The sequence below is a fragment of the Plectropomus leopardus genome, chromosome 4, assembly GCF_026936395.1.
Source record: "Plectropomus leopardus strain MGB_pleo_1.0 chromosome 4, ASM2693639v1, whole genome shotgun sequence".
NCBI classification, from domain to species: Eukaryota; Metazoa; Chordata; class Actinopteri; order Perciformes; family Serranidae; genus Plectropomus; species Plectropomus leopardus.
Genome location: NC_142179.1, coordinates 21967458 through 21984502, shown reverse-complemented (window position 1 = coordinate 21984502; position 17045 = coordinate 21967458). Strand labels below are relative to the sequence as shown.

General features: G+C 38.4%; 3 protein-coding genes across 3 annotated transcripts; 2 read left to right on the top strand and 1 right to left on the bottom strand.

Annotated features, from left to right (window-relative positions):
• Positions 1–4: 4 nt before the first annotated feature.
• LOC121944944 (centromere protein H) lies at positions 5–5752 on the bottom strand. Its single transcript, XM_042488913.2, has 10 exons — positions 5596–5752; positions 4032–4157; positions 3789–3844; positions 3670–3715; positions 3491–3559; positions 3321–3377; positions 3175–3238; positions 1759–1810; positions 1484–1644; positions 5–174 (listed from the first exon to the last, which is right to left on the bottom strand). The coding sequence occupies exons 2-10, from the start codon at positions 4136–4138 to the stop codon at positions 82–84; spliced, it is 705 nt and encodes a 234-aa protein (XP_042344847.2). The 5' UTR covers positions 4139–4157; positions 5596–5752; the 3' UTR covers positions 5–81.
• A 562-nt stretch (positions 5753–6314) lies between these two features.
• On the top strand, positions 6315–9676 carry LOC121944246 (betaine--homocysteine S-methyltransferase 1-like). The gene is made up of 8 exons (XM_042487977.2): positions 6315–6521; positions 7323–7455; positions 7570–7682; positions 7758–7949; positions 8059–8206; positions 8302–8484; positions 8722–8950; positions 9138–9676. The coding sequence occupies exons 1-8, from the start codon at positions 6501–6503 to the stop codon at positions 9253–9255; spliced, it is 1137 nt and encodes a 378-aa protein (XP_042343911.2). The 5' UTR covers positions 6315–6500; the 3' UTR covers positions 9256–9676.
• Positions 9677–10078: 402 nt separating this feature from the next.
• LOC121944247 (betaine--homocysteine S-methyltransferase 1-like) lies at positions 10079–15286 on the top strand. The gene is made up of 8 exons (XM_042487978.2): positions 10079–10233; positions 11791–11923; positions 12223–12335; positions 12433–12624; positions 13061–13208; positions 13304–13486; positions 14230–14458; positions 14638–15286. The coding sequence occupies exons 1-8, from the start codon at positions 10216–10218 to the stop codon at positions 14720–14722; spliced, it is 1101 nt and encodes a 366-aa protein (XP_042343912.2). The 5' UTR covers positions 10079–10215; the 3' UTR covers positions 14723–15286.
• Positions 15287–17045: the final 1759 nt, after the last annotated feature.

Sequence of the window (17045 nt, the reverse complement as noted above, 5' to 3'; positions counted from 1 at the left end):
ATAATGGTTTTGGTAGTTTTATTGATTATTTGTTTGACAATACAGACACATATAAATATGAGAAAAAAAGTATTTCTTTCTCTATTCAGAGATGGGAAATTCCTCCAGCGTCATGGCGATGTCTCGCAGTTTGGGGTCATCCATCCAGTTGACTTTACAGGCCAAGAGTATGCCCTGAAAAGAAACACTGACATTAACCTCCTGCTTTTGTCTGATAATCTTGATTTATCCTAGCTATCGGGGATGAGTAGGACGTGATTAGTATGAAAAAGAAAATCCAAAAAACTAAGCATTGTCTTTGAACAGGTTGTTGTTTTTTAGGGGGGAAATTATGGGTTCTTTTCCAATGCTTGAATTTTTTTTGGTGCAAAAGCAAATCTTTACAAACAATGCTATATTTGTTTAATTTTTTTGTAACTCTTAGGGTTAGCGGTCCCTGTTCAAGTCTAAAACTGTTCCAAGTGTTCATTTCAATGCACACTTATTCAAAAACAAAATTGCTAATAATTAGAGGTAGACAAATTATCTGGATCATCATTTTAATTATTGCCAATAAATTAACTAAAAAGTGCAAAGACAATGTTAGCATGGGATGAACTTTTACATATATTCATTCTTAATTAAATTCTCACTTGACTTTATAAAAAAAAAAAGTTGCAGGGAACTTGCTGTGAATGATGTTTAAAGTCTTAGTTTTGATTAAACATTTGACAAAGGCATTTAATCACAGTTTTGTGTTGGAGTTTGTTATATTCAAAATTCTAAATACTGACAATAAGATTTTCATTTTTATTGTAAATGCATATAAGTTCCAAATATCAGTTCTGTCTCATTAACTAGTAATAATCAGTATCAGTGCTGAAAAATCAATATCGGTCGACCCCTACTCAATGCAACATATCTAAAAGCCTTATGATTTGTTCATTTTGTAATTCTGTGTGAATTTTCCCTGTGTCCTTTTTGTCTGTAGGAACAGTCAGTCATGTCCAACCAGCCTGTGTGAAATGCTGTGATGATACAAGAATAAAGTCTATCATCAAATAGGTGCTTTCTAATTAACAGAGTCTTCGCTTATAACTATTTCTAAGATTGGTCAGATTTGTATGCCATATAAAACTACAAACTGTATTAAAAATAAACACGTTTCAATCCTTAAAACTGAACAGGTTTTGTAGTGTGTCCACGTTTATGTCGGGATCAGCTGCAGACTGCATTAGCAGTGAAGTCTACCATCTTTCTTTTTATACTGATTAATATATTGTGCTCTTGCTACGACTAGACGGCACATAAAAGTGTCCACAAATGAGGGCAAAAGGCCTAAGTTCAGTATAATGTGCAGAAAACCCGAAAAGTAATGTCCTCATATGAGGAAACAGGGTCGCAGGAGGATAATAAACGGCTGAACCAGGCATTAACCATGTTCACACATTGTACTGACAGATACTGTACTCTCTTTAACGCAATTCCTGTGCAGTTTATTTACCCTGAGGACGTTCTGCGTCATGATGGTCATCTTTTTGTACTTCTCCAGGTTCGCCTGGCCTTTCTCCAACGCAGCTTTGTACCTCTCTGTATCTGGGTGCTCTTTCTTGGACATCATCTCTTCCATTTCTTTCATTTTCTCATGTGTGAGTTGCTTCATCTCTACACACAAACACACACACACACACACACACACACACTTGTCTATAAACTTGACCATGGAAAAACTAAATCAAAATTTAGTTGTACTTTTTAACCGTAAACCATAAAACATACTGAGCCTCTTCTTCTGTATTTCTGTGATTTCATCTTGAAGATCTCTTGTCTCCTGTTAACAAAACACAAGGAAATGCAATACAGAATGAATTATCTCACTGTCACATGACACTCTTCACGTTTAAAATCGGACTGAAGAAAGGAAATCAAACTCATAGAGAAGGAAATTCTACCATCAAAACGAGGAAAACCTTTGATCTGCTCCCAAAATCTACCCTAAACTGTATGAGTACAGTTAGGTAACAAGGTCATAAAGAGGGGCTTTTACAACTCCTTTCAGCTATAGTGTCAATAACATCCAGAACCAGATATCTGTTCACTGCATATCTCAAGAAGTTGAGACACCTCAAGGTCTTCTTAATCTCGCTCTATAAATCAGCAGCCTGAACCTCCTCACACATCAGAGGGTACAAAGGTAACTGTGAGGATGAGGATGAGTTAACCATGATTCAGCAGTTACACCTGCATCTGCAACACCGTCAAACTTATTTTTTCAACCTGGACCTTATTTTCCCATGTTTATGTGACTAATGGAGACAACAATTTTTGAAATTGGTCCAATTGAGCAACCATGTGGGGCACGTTAGTCAGTCAAGTCAGTTTAAATCCTCTGAAAGTGCTCGTTTTTCCACCGACCGGCTTAGATTTTTGTTTTCTTTTAGTGTCTGACAACAAAACATCCCTGAAGAGGTCAACTCTATCATTAAATATTTAATATTTGACATCATTTTGTTTAACCAGAATCATCCAGAAAATGCTTTTATCAAGCACACCCGACTCTATTTAAATAAACAGTCATTTTTTCGTCATAAAACACACTTCATGAAAAATGGACAAAAAAACAAAAACTCACATAAGCCAGTTTGCTGTGACTTTTCCACCATTCCTACAATCACCGCCTCTGAAACATTTTAAACAAACCCTTAATTCACCCGGTTAGATATGAAAATATTCTGTCTCTATACACACTAAAATGACTTATTTAAATGGGGTAAGGAGGCTTCGGTGGTAGCAATTTCAGGGCTGTTTCTGCTAAAATAAAAAGGTAACGTTCAGGAAAATGATCTGTCTCAGTAGGGATCCGTTCCATAATGTTTTTTGACACGTAAAATAATAATCTGAGCCTGTCAGTGGCAAAAACAAGCACTGCTAGTGGATAAAAAATGGATGACGTCTAATATGCCCCAAGTGGTTACATTGCAGCCTATTTTGTTGATGCTGGCTTGCACAATACTGGACCTTTTTTTTTTATTTTTATTTTTTTAATATGGTTGCTATTTGTCACTTAAGACACAACAAATAAGAAAATGGGGTCCAGAATGAAAAATATACAAATGACCCTTTAAAGCTGCTGGATGTGACTCTGGAGAAAGAAAGTTCACTGCTGAGGGCACAATGGACGATGAGGCTACTTACTTGCCGAAGTTGCTTTATTTGTGAACAAAGAGCCATGCAGCGTTCATTCACAGATTTCAGGGCACTGAGAAAAACACAAAAGTTTCGACACACAATCATCATCAAAATAATTGTCTGTTGTTCCAAGATGCTGAGTGTTAACTTACACTGCCTCTGAATCATCCAGTTTCAGTTTTTCTCCAACAGCATGCCACATCTGCATTCTGAAAAACACCAGTTCAAGTAAAGATTGATCACAGTTGACTGCAGTTCGCTGCTTCTATGTTTCACTTTTAAATAACGGAAAAAACACTCATAACAAGAGGCCTTGGTTTACCTGTGCAGTGCCAATGTGCTGTTGAAATTATTTGTCTTGAGTCTTTCCAACTCAGTGACATAATCTGGCCTGTAATGTTTAATGGAAAAATATTTTAACAGTATATATTTTAAAATCAACTCTACTTTGACATCCAGACTCAATTCTAGATCTGCATTTAAAATATTTCAAATACTCACAAGTCTCTCTCTGCTTCAGATGTGCTGCACGATCTCTTACTTTTTCCTGTTATAGTAAAGAAATATTAATGCTTTGCTTGATAAAAATTTAATTTGGAGAAAGGAATATAGTAACATACCTGCATTAAGCTGGACTGCCATCTCAAAGCACTGGTTGGACATCTGCTGTTTTATTCTGAAAAACAGTCATTACCGTAATTTTAGATATTCTAATCATTGCCTTATTACAAGAGGTAATCTGGGTGCATCATACAACAGGATGAAATATTTAGACACCGGTGTCTGGTGATTCATTAAATAAACCTGCACTCAAACGTTGTTAACTGAGTGATAATAGTGTGTCAACAGATGTGGAGGAGAACCTCAGCAAGTCTGCAGGTTTCTGTCCGGCGGAGCTGTCCGGACCATCGTTCAGTGCCGCAGCCTCCACCATGTGGTTGAGGTTTCCCATGTTGTCAGATGGCTCCATCACAGAACAGTGAAGGTGCCTGGAGGGACAAATCAGTCACGATATGTCAGATCACCTGGGTCTGATCTGAGGAGCTTACCCAATTTGGTATTGTTGACCAAAAAGAATGAATTACCACTCATGTGCTACTGAATTTGCTAATGTGTTTTACAAGCAAAAACATGGAGGACAATGACTCTGAATTTTAATGAAAGCAAAGCTCAAGGAAAATCTAATTCTTACTACAAGGTTAATATAAAAAGGCAAACATGCAGAGTATAAATATTGTCAGAAATGAATTGACTAGTCTAGAATTACATGTTTTACTTTATAATAGTGTTGCATTTCATAATAGCATTGCAATAGTGATTAATGGTGGATTTTTTAGAATCATAATCTGAAATATTTTATATTAATATTGTGACTTGTTACAGTTGCTCTGATGTAAAGCATAGAGAACTGTAGAAAGTAGAGATAAGAGTATGAAAAAAAGAAATTACATAAAAAAGTAAAACAAAAATATGTTTCACACCAGTATTTGAAATATTTAAAAACATATTTATACTTTTGGTTGTTTGTTTTTCAACTTTTCTACTACATCTCATATGATGGCTGGACTTCAGAAGTACATATTTCTAATGATCAAGTAACTGCTCTTTGGTTTGAAGTCTATAACACTCGCGTTAGGACAATGTAGTTACAAGACAAAATGTGCAATATGCTACAATATACAACACAATATAAACACAAATTAAAATATAAATGAGAAATATTTGTAACCTGAATCAGTTCTTAAGTGAAAGGTGTACAAACAAGATAAACATACTGCATATATATACAGGATTATACTCACTGATGCATTAACACATAAGCAGTAAAGTTACACCCGGTCGAGTTGGAGGAATTTAGCTGCTTTACAAACAGTTGCATAATCCACAATAATGTTTTACAGTTTCTTTTTAGGATGCTCATATAATTATTTTTAAAGTGTCTCGTGAACATTCTCATTAAGTATTACGTTTTTGTATATAAAAATATTAAAGCCTTATTCTGCTAACGTCGATTAAGAAGTAACTACGGCTGTCAACTACCATAAGTTATAACGTTATGGTGTAGAAATATAAAACGTAGCAGAAAATGTAACCACATAGATACAAGTGCTAAAGTACGAACACCTAGGCTGATGTTAAATCCACTTTTGATAATCCAGCGTGAACAAAAACAATCAACGTTAACGTTACAGATGTCAGCATCCTCTTTAAACAGACCCGACAGATTGGGGATCTTTGAGAGGCTCTGCACATTAATAAATGAACGAGCAGATGTGTCTGTAAACATCTTACCTCGTTTGATTTACCTTAATATTGTCAGTAAATGAAAGTTACAGAAAGGCAGCGGTGCTGACGACAGTTAACTCTGGCACGTTAGCGTTAGTTTAGTCACTTTTTCCGATTGTCGGTTGAACCTCTGACATTTACCTTCAATAAGCTTTCAGCGTCGGTCACATATGAAGCTTTGTTTGTCAAAAACACTGCTCTTGTCAGTCGTTTAAGTTGTTTAACACCGTCAATTTCTCCCTGGTTTTGTTTACATCCGTTTTCAGATAACCCGCCAGGAAGTGACGTCATGTTGAGTTTCCCATCAAACCGCAGCAGCATCTCCTGTGGGAGGAGAGCACGAGAGCAAGTCAGAGTTTGTTTCAGAAAATCAAATGTTACCACTGAAGTTTCGTCTTGTATCAATACTAATTGCACGCATAAGGAGATCGAGATTACTCGTGTCGTTGTTTTTCAGGTTGACAGTCCATAGATTACATTAATAAAGGTAGATCAATATTATTTAATTGCATTATGCAGTACCGAAAAATCATTTCCAAAATGTATCTAGTGATATTATGAATATAAAAAAAATTGTATAAAACTTTTATTTATTCACTACTATTAATTATAATAATAACAATGGTAAAAATAAAAACATTAATAATAAAATCAGGGACAAAAGTTCATATACAAAAAAAGTAAGCAAATGGTTTGTCAATTCAACCAGGATGTACTTCTTCGATATTATACAATGTTGTATGTAGTTCATATATAGTCTATTATATATTTTCTATACTTTTTTGGAGACGCCATTGTTTTGGGGGAGAAAAAATAAAAAAACTACAGTTCACAGAAGACATTATGGCCCACCTCGCGTGGAGAGTCACGGGGTTGCTTGCTGCAGCCGTGACTATTGGAGCCACCGTGCACGCTCACTCTCACAACATTTACTGTCTCAGTCTCGTGAGATTATCGTGTCCATGTCAGTGACGTACGATTAGTGACCACTTGTATGAGCGCTGTTTGTCGCTGTTTGTGATCAGTTCACTGACACGTTGACGACGATGGAGAGCAAGAAGAGAAGGGTATGATCATGAGCAATTTAGTTTTGCAAAGGCCTCCACCGTGCACGTTGGCCTGTCTGTTTGCATGTATTTTGAACATTGTCCTGAAACTGCATTGTCCTAACGCGAGTGCTATAGACTTCAAACCTAAGAGCAGTTACTTGATCAATAGAAATGTGTACTTCTAAAGTCCAGCCAACATATGAGATGTAGTGGACTGCGAGTAGAAAAGTTGAATAACAAGCAACCAAATCTCAGCAGGTGCTCCTGGACAGAGAAGTTCAGTCCATACACTGTTTAATGCCTCAGAGTTAACTAGAAACTCTGTTTAAAACACGCAGTTGTGAATAGTGTTTGAGTTTAGTCCTATTCTAATAAACCTGTTGCTTAAGCATAAATGAGGACGTCCTCTCACACAGTGTTTAATAACATACAGAGTATGTTAGATATGGATCTTTGTCAGGCTGTTACTGTTTGCCTTGGTTATTTGTGGTGATTTGGGCAAGATACAATATTATTGCGTTTGAAATCGCAATAATATTGTATCTTGACTTATGTATTGTGATAATATTGTTTTATCATTGCATTATCATTGTATTTTTTAAAATCATACTTGGGACCTTGTTTCTATCTAACATATTTATGTTTTTATATTTGTAATTATTTTTTTTACTATTGTATTGTTCTTTAGCTGCTTATACTTCTTCATACCTCATAGCTGCTGTAACATTGTGAATTTCCCCACTGTGGGACTAATAAAGTATTATCTTATCTAATCTTATCAAAATACTGCTGTGTGTGTGTGTGTGTTTGTTCATTCAGGGTATCTTGGAGCGACTAAATGCTGGGGAGGTGGTTGTAGGCGATGGAGGTTATGTGCTGCAGTTAGAGCGACGCGGGTATGTGAAGGCGGGACACTGGACACCTGAGGCTGCTGTTGAACACCCTGAAGCAGGTAAATGCCACCTGCTCCTCTTTTAACATGATAAGCAGAATCTTGTTAAGCAACTTTTTAAATGAGCATAAAATGTTTTTGTGTTTTACATCAAATCACCTCTTTCTCTGTCAGTGCGTCAGCTGCACAGAGAGTTCCTGAGAGCAGGAGCCAACGTGATTCAGACATTTACCTTCTACTGCAGCGAGGACAAGCTGGACATAAGTGGCAATGTCACCAAAATGACTGTGAGTGGAAAAATGTGGTTTGCTCTAATGTACCTGATAAATTCTAACATCCCAATCTGCTCTGGTTTGATCCAGGGGGCCCAGATCAATGAGGCAGCATGTGACCTGGCCAGGGAGGTCGCCAACGAGGGTGATGCGTTGGTCGCTGGGTGTGTCTCTAAGACTCCCTGTTATGTGCAGAGTCACAGTGAGACTGAGGTCAAGACCATCTTTAAGAAACAGATGGATGATTTCCTCAAGAAGGACATTGATTTCTTGATAGTGGAGGTATGAGCGGCACTGAAGATGAATAACTGTACAACAGATGGTAATTTGTTTAAGATCTGTGCTTTTTATTACCTTTTGTCTAATAAGTGAAGGCACATTCCTCCTGCAGTTTTTTGATCACGTGGAAGAGGCCGTGTGGGCAGTGGAGGTGCTAAAGACCAGCGGTAAACCAGTGGGAGCAACGCTTTGCATTTCCCCTCAAGGAGACTTGCAGGGAGTCCCACCTGGAGAGTGTGCTGTCAGGCTGGTCAGAGCTGGTACACTCACCTTCTGTGCTTTGATGCTTTAATTCGGCAAGAATTAAATCATGTTTTAGGTGTGAAATCTGGATCTGTTTAACTTCTATGTGCAGGAGCCGACATTGTTGGAATAAACTGCCACCTGGACCCTCTGACGTGCGTCCGTACAGTGAAGTTGATGAAAGAGGGATTAGAGAAAGCTGGTCTCAAATCTCATCTCATGGTCCAGCCGCTGGGCTGTCACACACCTGAGTGTAACTTGGGTGGATACCCCTCCCTCCCTGAGTACCCCTTTGGTCAGCATTTGTTTAATTCTTGTCAGCATACACTGCAGAAGTGATACACTTGGCTTAAGTTCTGACTTTTGTTAGGAACAGTGTCATGGTTAGTATGTAAACTGTATTTTGTGTATTTAATAGAAGTATCAGGGTGTGTGAGTGTAGAGCTCATGTGTTGCTACATTTTTTATGCAATTTGAAGAGAGCACATATACAACAAAATGCTCCGACTTTAATATTCTACTCTCTTCTCAGCTCTGGAGACCAGAACAGTGACCCGCTGGGACATCCATAAATACGCCAGAGAGGCTTACAATGCTGGAATTCGCTACATTGGTGGCTGCTGTGGGTTTGAGGCCTACCATATCAGAGCTATAGCAGAGGAGCTGGCTGCAGAGAGAGGATTCCTCCCTCCAGCTTCAGAGAAGCACGGACTGTGGGGAGCTGCTCTGGAGATGCACACTAAACCCTGGGTCAGAGCCAGGTGAGACTGAGCACAGCAGTCATTTCCAAATAAGTTATAATGTTTTGTAAAAGGCAGCAAAGAGTGGCACAAGATGACATCAAGAAAATGTTATGTAACAAAGCAAGATAACAGGGGAACGTGTGTGTGTTTTTGTTCTGGAGGAGTGTTGATTTACAACCAATTAATTAGCAAAATTTTGTCTTAGGGCTCGTCGAGAGTACTGGGAAAACCTTCTGCCTGCTTCTGGACGTCCCAATTGCCCCTCCATGTCCACACCAGAGGATGATTATGAACAAAAGCTGAAATCTACCATATCGACATAATATCTTGTATGAACTACACAGTTTTCTCTATTCTTCATATGTCTGATCAGATTATCCCCTTTTCAGATAAAAATGGCAATCAGGGTACTTATCAACCACGTCTTTGTGTACGCAGAGATCTGTGAAATGGGTCGTAGGCTACTGTTTCAAAAATCATCATCACCTGTCATTATTTTAAGTGCATTATTTGTTGGTTTGGTATTTGTTTAGTTGGCTCAGTCATATTACACATACTGTAACTTCATTATTGAATCAGCTGCTTCCTTTTAGTACTGTAACTATGCATTAATCTTCTAAGCTTCATAAACAATTTGACTTCCACTTGTTAATAATTGTAATTGTATTAGCAATAAAACATCAGAGGTTTGTCAGTACTGTTCACTGATTGTTTAAATCTGCTGTGAAACATTTTAAAATTAAAAAAAAAAAAATAATTGTATCTTGTTTTTTCAACTAAACTTTTTTTTATTGTTTGATCCTTTATACAGACTAGCATATATTAGGTTTATCAAATGAAGTGGCCAAACTAAGTGAAATGCAGCTTATCAGCCAAATGTTATTCACTGTTGCACTTTTTATGGAGCAAAACATATTTTTAGAGCAAATATGACACTGCAGTGGAACCACTGATCCTGTTATCACAAAGGCGTTGAATCTTCATCTGTCGTTTGATTTAATATCAATGCGGTTTATCACTGTCAAATGTTTTGGTGTTTTTATTCACGTAGATAGATGGTCGGCGTCTTTTCTTTTTTTTTTTTTTTTTTTTTTGAGTAATTGAAGGGGGCGGGGGAAGGTGCGCGCGCTGCTGTTGTGCCCACGCGCTGAGTCTCTGACTGCCACAGCCTCCCTCACCTCTGCTGTCAGTGACAGTGCTGCTGCTGATCCCTGACTCACCTCAAACAAGCTTTAATCTCGGTTTCTTCCAGGTTTTGCACGCTTGCCAGGACTTTGTCTACCATGGGAAGCAAGAGGAAGGTATGTCAAAGAAACATAACAAGTTACCTCGCGATTTGATGGTGATGTGAGTGAAACTGGTTGAAAGTAACTCAGTGTGGAGCTAATGCGAAGTGAATGCATTTCGATTCTCCAACTTAAAACTCACCTGTATTCTAAAGAGTGATTTAATGGAAAATGTTGAAAGCAAATTTTCAGTGCTCTGGTGTAACATCCTCATGCCTGCACATTTCTGTTGAAAGGAGATTAGCAGAGGTGCAGACACTAGGCAGTATCCATTTTTCCTAACTTTATATCATGCATATCATGCTTTATTTCACCAGGTTATAACATATATGACGTTATATCGTCTTAAAAAAGTTAAAAGCTTAGCTGTGGGTGATAGAAGTCATTGTAGCATGTGTGTCACTATCTCACCTACAATGGTTTCTTTCTAATCTGCATTTTTGCCTTATTACACAAGTCTTGCAAGGTTTATAGCAATACTCCCAAACAAGGGCAGAAACTTTCATTTTCACCCGTCCTATAACATTATCCCCACCACTCGCAGTCATCATCTTTCTCAGCTCTACTGCCTGTTTCACCAGCCCAGACTGACTTTACATACCATACTGTGCACTTCAATACAGCATCTCCGTATCAGTTTAACAGAGAGAGGAGCATCTGTCTTCTTGACAGTATTAAAATCATAACTTCTGAATGCCCTGGTGTAAAAACCATGATTCCATCCAAGCCTAGCAGCAGCTGTAACATATCGCCTATTCAGATTCAGAATATAATAACTGGCAAACAGTAGGTTAAAGAAGAAGCAGCAAACGACTAAAGTGGGCTACACCTTTAAATGTGTAAAACAATTGTGTTTTCAATCAACGTTCAACAACTAGAAAAACTTAATCATGCGGCTGTCCCAAAGCATTGAGGCTGCACGGGCTCTCTGTCACCTCATGCTGAAGCTGTGGTGCACACAGTTGTCTGTCCCTCAAAACTATTAGGGTATCTGTCTCTCTCTGTCGCCTTCTAAATCTTGCTCTGATGTACTGATATAATAAGGAAAGCTATAGACTAGCAAAAAAAATAATAAAGAATTTTTATTTTTATGCCAATATTGTCTCTGATCTCTAATTGATCTCAGTGTGAACACTAAAGACACATATTAATACAAGTTAAATCATATCTAGATACAATGTGATTACAAGACGCATTTTATTGCAAGCTATAAAGGGGGTCAATGTGACGACATTTGCAAATGTTTAACACATTGCCCTGCTCATTCAGTATGTTGTATGATGTAAATCTAAATATATAACTAATTAAGTAGTTAAATGTCAACACTGAGAGATTCAAAACAATCCCAAGAGACCTGGAAAACTATTTATTTCAAATGCGCAGAGTTCAACATGACATTCCTGTTTGAGCCACGTCATGCCTGAACTACTTCTCAAGTGAGTGTTATATGTGAGTTTTTAGACCTGCAGGGATATATGTGTAATATGTTTGTGCATGCATGCTCTTTATGAGTACAGAAACTATCTGCAGGTGTGTGTTGATGTGTCTTTATCTGGGTCTGTGTGTATTCAGGGTATCTTGGAGCGACTAAATGCTGGGGAGGTGGTTGTAGGAGATGGAGGTTATGTGCTGCAGCTAGAGAGACGTGGATATGTAAAGGCAGGACACTGGACACCTGAGGCTGCAGTTGAACACCCTGAAGCAGGTATGTACCCGTCTATGGCTGGTTGAACCGGTTAGGCGCCCAGGTACAAAAATCTGCCACACATTACAAAAACATTTTTTTAAAAGAGAGACAGAGACAAAATTAGCAAATAACGTAATAATTAACGGTGCCAGTTCCCCAACAAATTTGCAATTAATCAGATTACCAAAACCTATTGGCAAACAGCAAGTTTAGGAATATGGGGACCCACATTTTAAGACCTTTTTTTATCCGTCCATAATCCATCTTCCTGAGTTCATCATAGAGACCTCTCCTCCGTCTCTCTGTTTCTCTGTCAGTGCGTCAGCTGCACAGAGAGTTCCTGAGAGCAGGAGCCAACGTGATTCAAACGTTCACCTTCTACTGCAGCGAGGACAAGCTGGACATAAGCGGCAACGTCACCAACATCACCGTCAGTATAAAACCTTCTCAATAAAGCAGCAATATTATTCTGTTTACATCAAATGATGACAATAATCCTCATATCTATCTGCTCTGGTTTGATCCAGGGGGCCCAGATCAATGAGGCAGCATGTGACCTGGCCAGGGAGGTCGCCAACGAGGGTGATGCGTTGGTCGCTGGAGGCGTGTCCCAGACTCCCTGTTATGTGCAGAGTCACAGTGAGACTGAGGTCAAGACCATCTTTAAGAAACAGATGGATGACTTTCTCAAGAAGGACATTGATTTCTTCATTGCAGAGGTATGACTAACAAGGAGACTTTGAGGGGAGTAAACTGTGAAATTGACTGTAATGTGCAGGAATTTGTATTTTGAGCTCAATGATGAGTCAAATGACTAATAAAAATGTGATACTGACTCTGCAATTTTACACAACTTTTTGCCCTTTTCTTCTCACTGCTTTGGTCATGATAAACCCACTGTGTGCTTCCTGCCCACACACACACACACACAATTAGTAACTAGCTAGGTGTAGCAATTAAAGAGGCAGATACTTTTGGGGTGGTTGAGACCAGACTTAAACTAAACTGAAGTCAATATTTTTGGGGGTTTTTTTTAAGTACACTGAGGCAAAAAAAAAAAAATCAATGAATTCATTGTACATTTTCAGTGTTTTTTATTGCTTCTTTTTTCAAGGTCAAGTTTTTTTGATTACATGTGTATCTTTTTTTCTGCAGTACTTTGAACATGTGGAAGAGGCCGTGTGGGCAGTGGAGGTGCTAAAGACCAGCGATAAACCAGTGGGAGCAACGCTTTGCATCTCCCCTCAAGGAGACATGCAGGGAGTCCCACCTGGAGAGTGTGCTGTCAGGCTGGTCAGAGCTGGTACACTCACCTTCTGTGCTTTGATGCTTTAATTCGGCAAGAATTAAATCATGTTTTAGGTGTGAAATCTGGATCTGTTTAACTTCATTGTGCAGGAGCCGACATTGTTGGAATAAACTGCCACCTGGACCCTCTGACGTGCGTCCGTACAGTGAAGTTGATGAAAGAGGGATTAGAGAAAGCTGGTCTCAAAGCTCATCTCATGGTCCAGCCGCTGGGCTGTCACACACCTGAGTGCAACCACACTGGATACCTCTCGCTCCCTGAGTTCCCCTTTGGTCAGTACTTCCACTTCTTCTTGCACCAGTTAAACACTGATTCAATTCAAGGTCCTACACAGGACACACCTGTCCACAGTTAAACATAACACAAGCAATGTGTGTGACAGATGCTTGCTGTCACCTGCCAATCACACTGATGTTTTTCTCACGTCCGAGGCTGGGTTCAATTTGGTCATGATTCTAAAGCCCTGAATAAACCTGTGGTTCCCAGTCTCTTGATTTCTGTTTTTGGTGTTATTGAACTATCACCAATTTACTGCTAAGGAGAGCAATGTGATTACTTTTGCTTCTTTTGTAGGTTGCATATGTTATGTCATTGGAAGGACTGAAAGCCTCCATCATATAATTCTTGTTTGAAAGCTTGAACGCCTCTCTTATATTTATTTAAAATTTTTCTCTGATAAGTTAAACAAAACTTGGGATTCATTGTCCCTTTATTTCATTTTAAAAAAATAGTGTGATTTATTTAGTTAGCCATTTAACAGAGTAAATGGATCTATTTCTATATGCAACTGATATCATTTTTTGGGAGGTGAGGGTCTGTAAGCGTGTGTTTTGCATTCTCATAACGATATAAAACTGGATGACATGTACACTCAGATGGATAGATACAACGATACAAAAAAACATTTTTTTGATAGGAAAGCAAGCCTTCTTGTATTGCTACCTCGTTTATGAAGTTTAAAGAAAGCATTGATGTGACAAAATGCGCAGACTTTAATATTCTACTCTCTTCTCAGCTCTGGAGACCAGAACAGTGACCCGCTGGGACATCCATAAATACGCCAGAGAGGCTTACAATGCTGGAATTCGCTACATTGGTGGCTGCTGTGGGTTTGAGGCCTACCATATCAGAGCTATAGCAGAGGAGCTGGCTGCAGAGAGAGGATTCCTCCCTCCAGCTTCAGAGAAGCACGGACTGTGGGGAGCTGCTCTGGAGATGCACACTAAACCCTGGGTCAGAGCCAGGTGAGACTGAGCACAGCAGCCACTGCTCTTTTTAAATTAGGTCTATGTTTTACAAAAGTGGTACAAGATGACATTAAGAAACGTGTATATAACAAAGCAAGATAGCAAAGGAAAGTGTGTATTTTTGCACTGCAAACGTTTTGATTTACAACCAGCTCATCTACTGAAATTTGTTGCAGGTCTCGTCGAGAATACTGGGAAAAACTTTTGCCTGCTTCTGGACGTCCCAAATGCCCCTCCATGGCCACGCCAGCTGATAAATAAGAGGAAGGATAATCAATAGCTAGAATCAAACATACCAACACAATCATGTCTCTACTGTAATACATTCTCTATGGCAATAATATGACTGTGTCTCATTACTAATATGTCTGATCAGATAGATACAAGGTACAAGTTAGATTTATTTATTTACATTTAAAAATTGAATTTCAAATTTGTTAAATCTTTTGACATCATTGACATGACATTTACATGTCAGATGACATTTATACTGTGAAATCACTAAATGAATGACAACTTTTACATGAAAACAACGCTGATATTTTTATTAATGACTTCATGTATTAGTTGTAAAACATTCTCGTAAGCCTGTCATTTTTATTGTCAGATTGCAGAAATGTGCTGCTACATTTTTTCTGTTTATTTTTTTTTAAACTCTCCAATATTTCTTACAGTGTTGATTTGTTAAAAAGCGATGCTATTTTTTCGTTATTCAGACATGTCTGTTTAAAGTGGAAAGGAAATTGCAAGTGAACTGGTCCAACTTTTATATGCAATGTACAAATAAATCAATCACTGCCTAACAGTGCATCACTTACTCCTTTACATACATTCACCTGAGTTTTCATTTCAAATCTCATTAATGTGTGACAAGTCTGACCAATGGATTGTTGTCTTGGGTTGGACTGGTTTTGAAATGTGTTACATTTTGGGGGTTGAAGATAAAAAGGGCACGGAGAGATCGGACAGGATGGCTCTGTATATATGCCTTTGTATATAGTATATATATATATATATATATACACAGACGTCATACATACACATACACATTTACATATTCAGTTTGAGTTTACTGGAATCAGCGAATGCAAGACAGTAACATTTGAGTGTTTGTGAAAGCAGGGAGCAGAGTCTTCCTCTCACCTTGTATCGTGCACATGGCTCATTTCGTGTTACTCATTATCAGTGTGTGACTTGGACATAACACTGAATCAGGGTCAAGTCGTGTGAATTGAGGAGTCAGATAACTGTCTCGAATCAGGGGAAAAGTCAGGTGAGGTGAGGTGAGGTGAGGTGAGGTGACAGTTAGCTAACCTTCACCTTGATACAGCCATAGTTAAGGTGGGTCGAGTACAATAATTGTGGTGCTTTTATGATGTATGCTGCTCTTAACTTGTTCCTGTGGGTTTTTTTTATAATCTCTAATTTTATTTATTTAGTAGTTGTTTTTTGAGCTGCTGGATACATGAATTTTCCTGTGGAGATCAATAAAGTATCTAAAAAGTATCTATCCTCTATCTATCTATCTATCTATCTATCTATCTATCTATCTTTATCTATCTTCTAGTGAGGTAATAAAAGCTCGTATAAAAGTTACAATTAGCAGGGTCCCTGGTGGCTCAGTTGGTAGAGCAGGTGCCACATGTACAGAGGCTGTGTCCTTGCCATAGCGGCTGCAGATTTGAGTCCTGGCCCTTTGCTTGCATGTCATCCCCTCAATCTCTCCCCCTTTCATGCAACATCTCTCCTATGTAATAAGGGCAATAAATAAAACAAAATAAAAATAAAAACACAATTAGGTAAATATGTATACATGGTGGTACAGCACATTGCAACCCTAATATTTATATATCATAGTTTTACCTATGCCGCTACACTCTCTAGTAGCAAGAGGCCAGAAGCTCTGCAATCAAACACCTTTGTGCACAATATGAGTTGTTTGACAAAGTTTTATTACTGATGACACTTAGAGTTTAGCCTTGTAATATTATAGGTTTTGCTGAAATTTAAACTCATATCGCTGGATCCCAGGCTCCAGAGTGCTAAGCATTACACCACAGAACCACATATACAGTTTAGCCATAGTTCAGCAACATGTCAGAATAAGTCACTGTTTTGCAAGTCACAAGTAACTTTCAAGTCTTTTCACTGATGTCCCAAGTCAAGTGTCAAACTTTGAGTTTCAAAGTCTAATGCGGTTGTCACCAAGCAACATTTTAACCACAGAGCAATAATATATTTGTAGGATTACAAACAGTAACTCTAAATGAATGTGGGATTTTTGTGTTTCTGGCTAGCTCTGGGATTAAGCATGCAGAAAAAAAGGGGGTGATTTATTAACCAAAATTACAACTTAAACAGAGGAGAAAAACAAAAATCCCGGGAAAAAGAACAAAAAGCAACTGAGGTAAGAAACAACTTAAAGAAAATCACAGCCTCACAGCAAGCCGCCACTGTCAATCATTCCTCCAGTCAATGCCCAGGTGGCTTTCTATCACCCCTCCCCCACCCTAACTGGACTCCAAAAAGGGAATCAGCCTTAACCCTGATTCTAACAGATCAACATAAACATATAATTGGTAAA

What these genes read in the sequence shown, in the direction of transcription:
- LOC121944247 (XM_042487978.2), top strand. An exon ending in AGTTGAACACCCTGAAGCAG is followed by an intron (nt 11,924 to 12,222) that starts GTATGTACCCGT and finishes TTTCTCTGTCAG; the next exon opens with TGCGTCAGCTGCACAGAGAG. An exon ending in TTGATTTCTTCATTGCAGAG is followed by an intron (nt 12,625 to 13,060) that starts GTATGACTAACA and finishes TTTTTTCTGCAG; the next exon opens with TACTTTGAACATGTGGAAGA.
- LOC121944944 (XM_042488913.2), bottom strand. Translation starts at nt 4,138, where the DNA reads ATGGAGCCATCTGACAACATGGGAAACCTCAACCACATGGTGGAGGCT. An exon ending in CTGGATGATTCAGAGGCAGT is followed by an intron (nt 3,239 to 3,320) that starts GTAAGTTAACAC and finishes TGTTTTTCTCAG; the next exon opens with TGCCCTGAAATCTGTGAATG. An exon ending in TGACGCAGAACGTCCTCAGG is followed by an intron (nt 175 to 1,483) that starts GTAAATAAACTG and finishes GTTTCTTTTCAG; the next exon opens with GGCATACTCTTGGCCTGTAA.
- LOC121944246 (XM_042487977.2), top strand. Translation starts at nt 6,501, where the DNA reads ATGGAGAGCAAGAAGAGAAGG. An exon ending in GCAATGTCACCAAAATGACT is followed by an intron (nt 7,683 to 7,757) that starts GTGAGTGGAAAA and finishes GGTTTGATCCAG; the next exon opens with GGGGCCCAGATCAATGAGGC. An exon ending in TTGATTTCTTGATAGTGGAG is followed by an intron (nt 7,950 to 8,058) that starts GTATGAGCGGCA and finishes TTCCTCCTGCAG; the next exon opens with TTTTTTGATCACGTGGAAGA.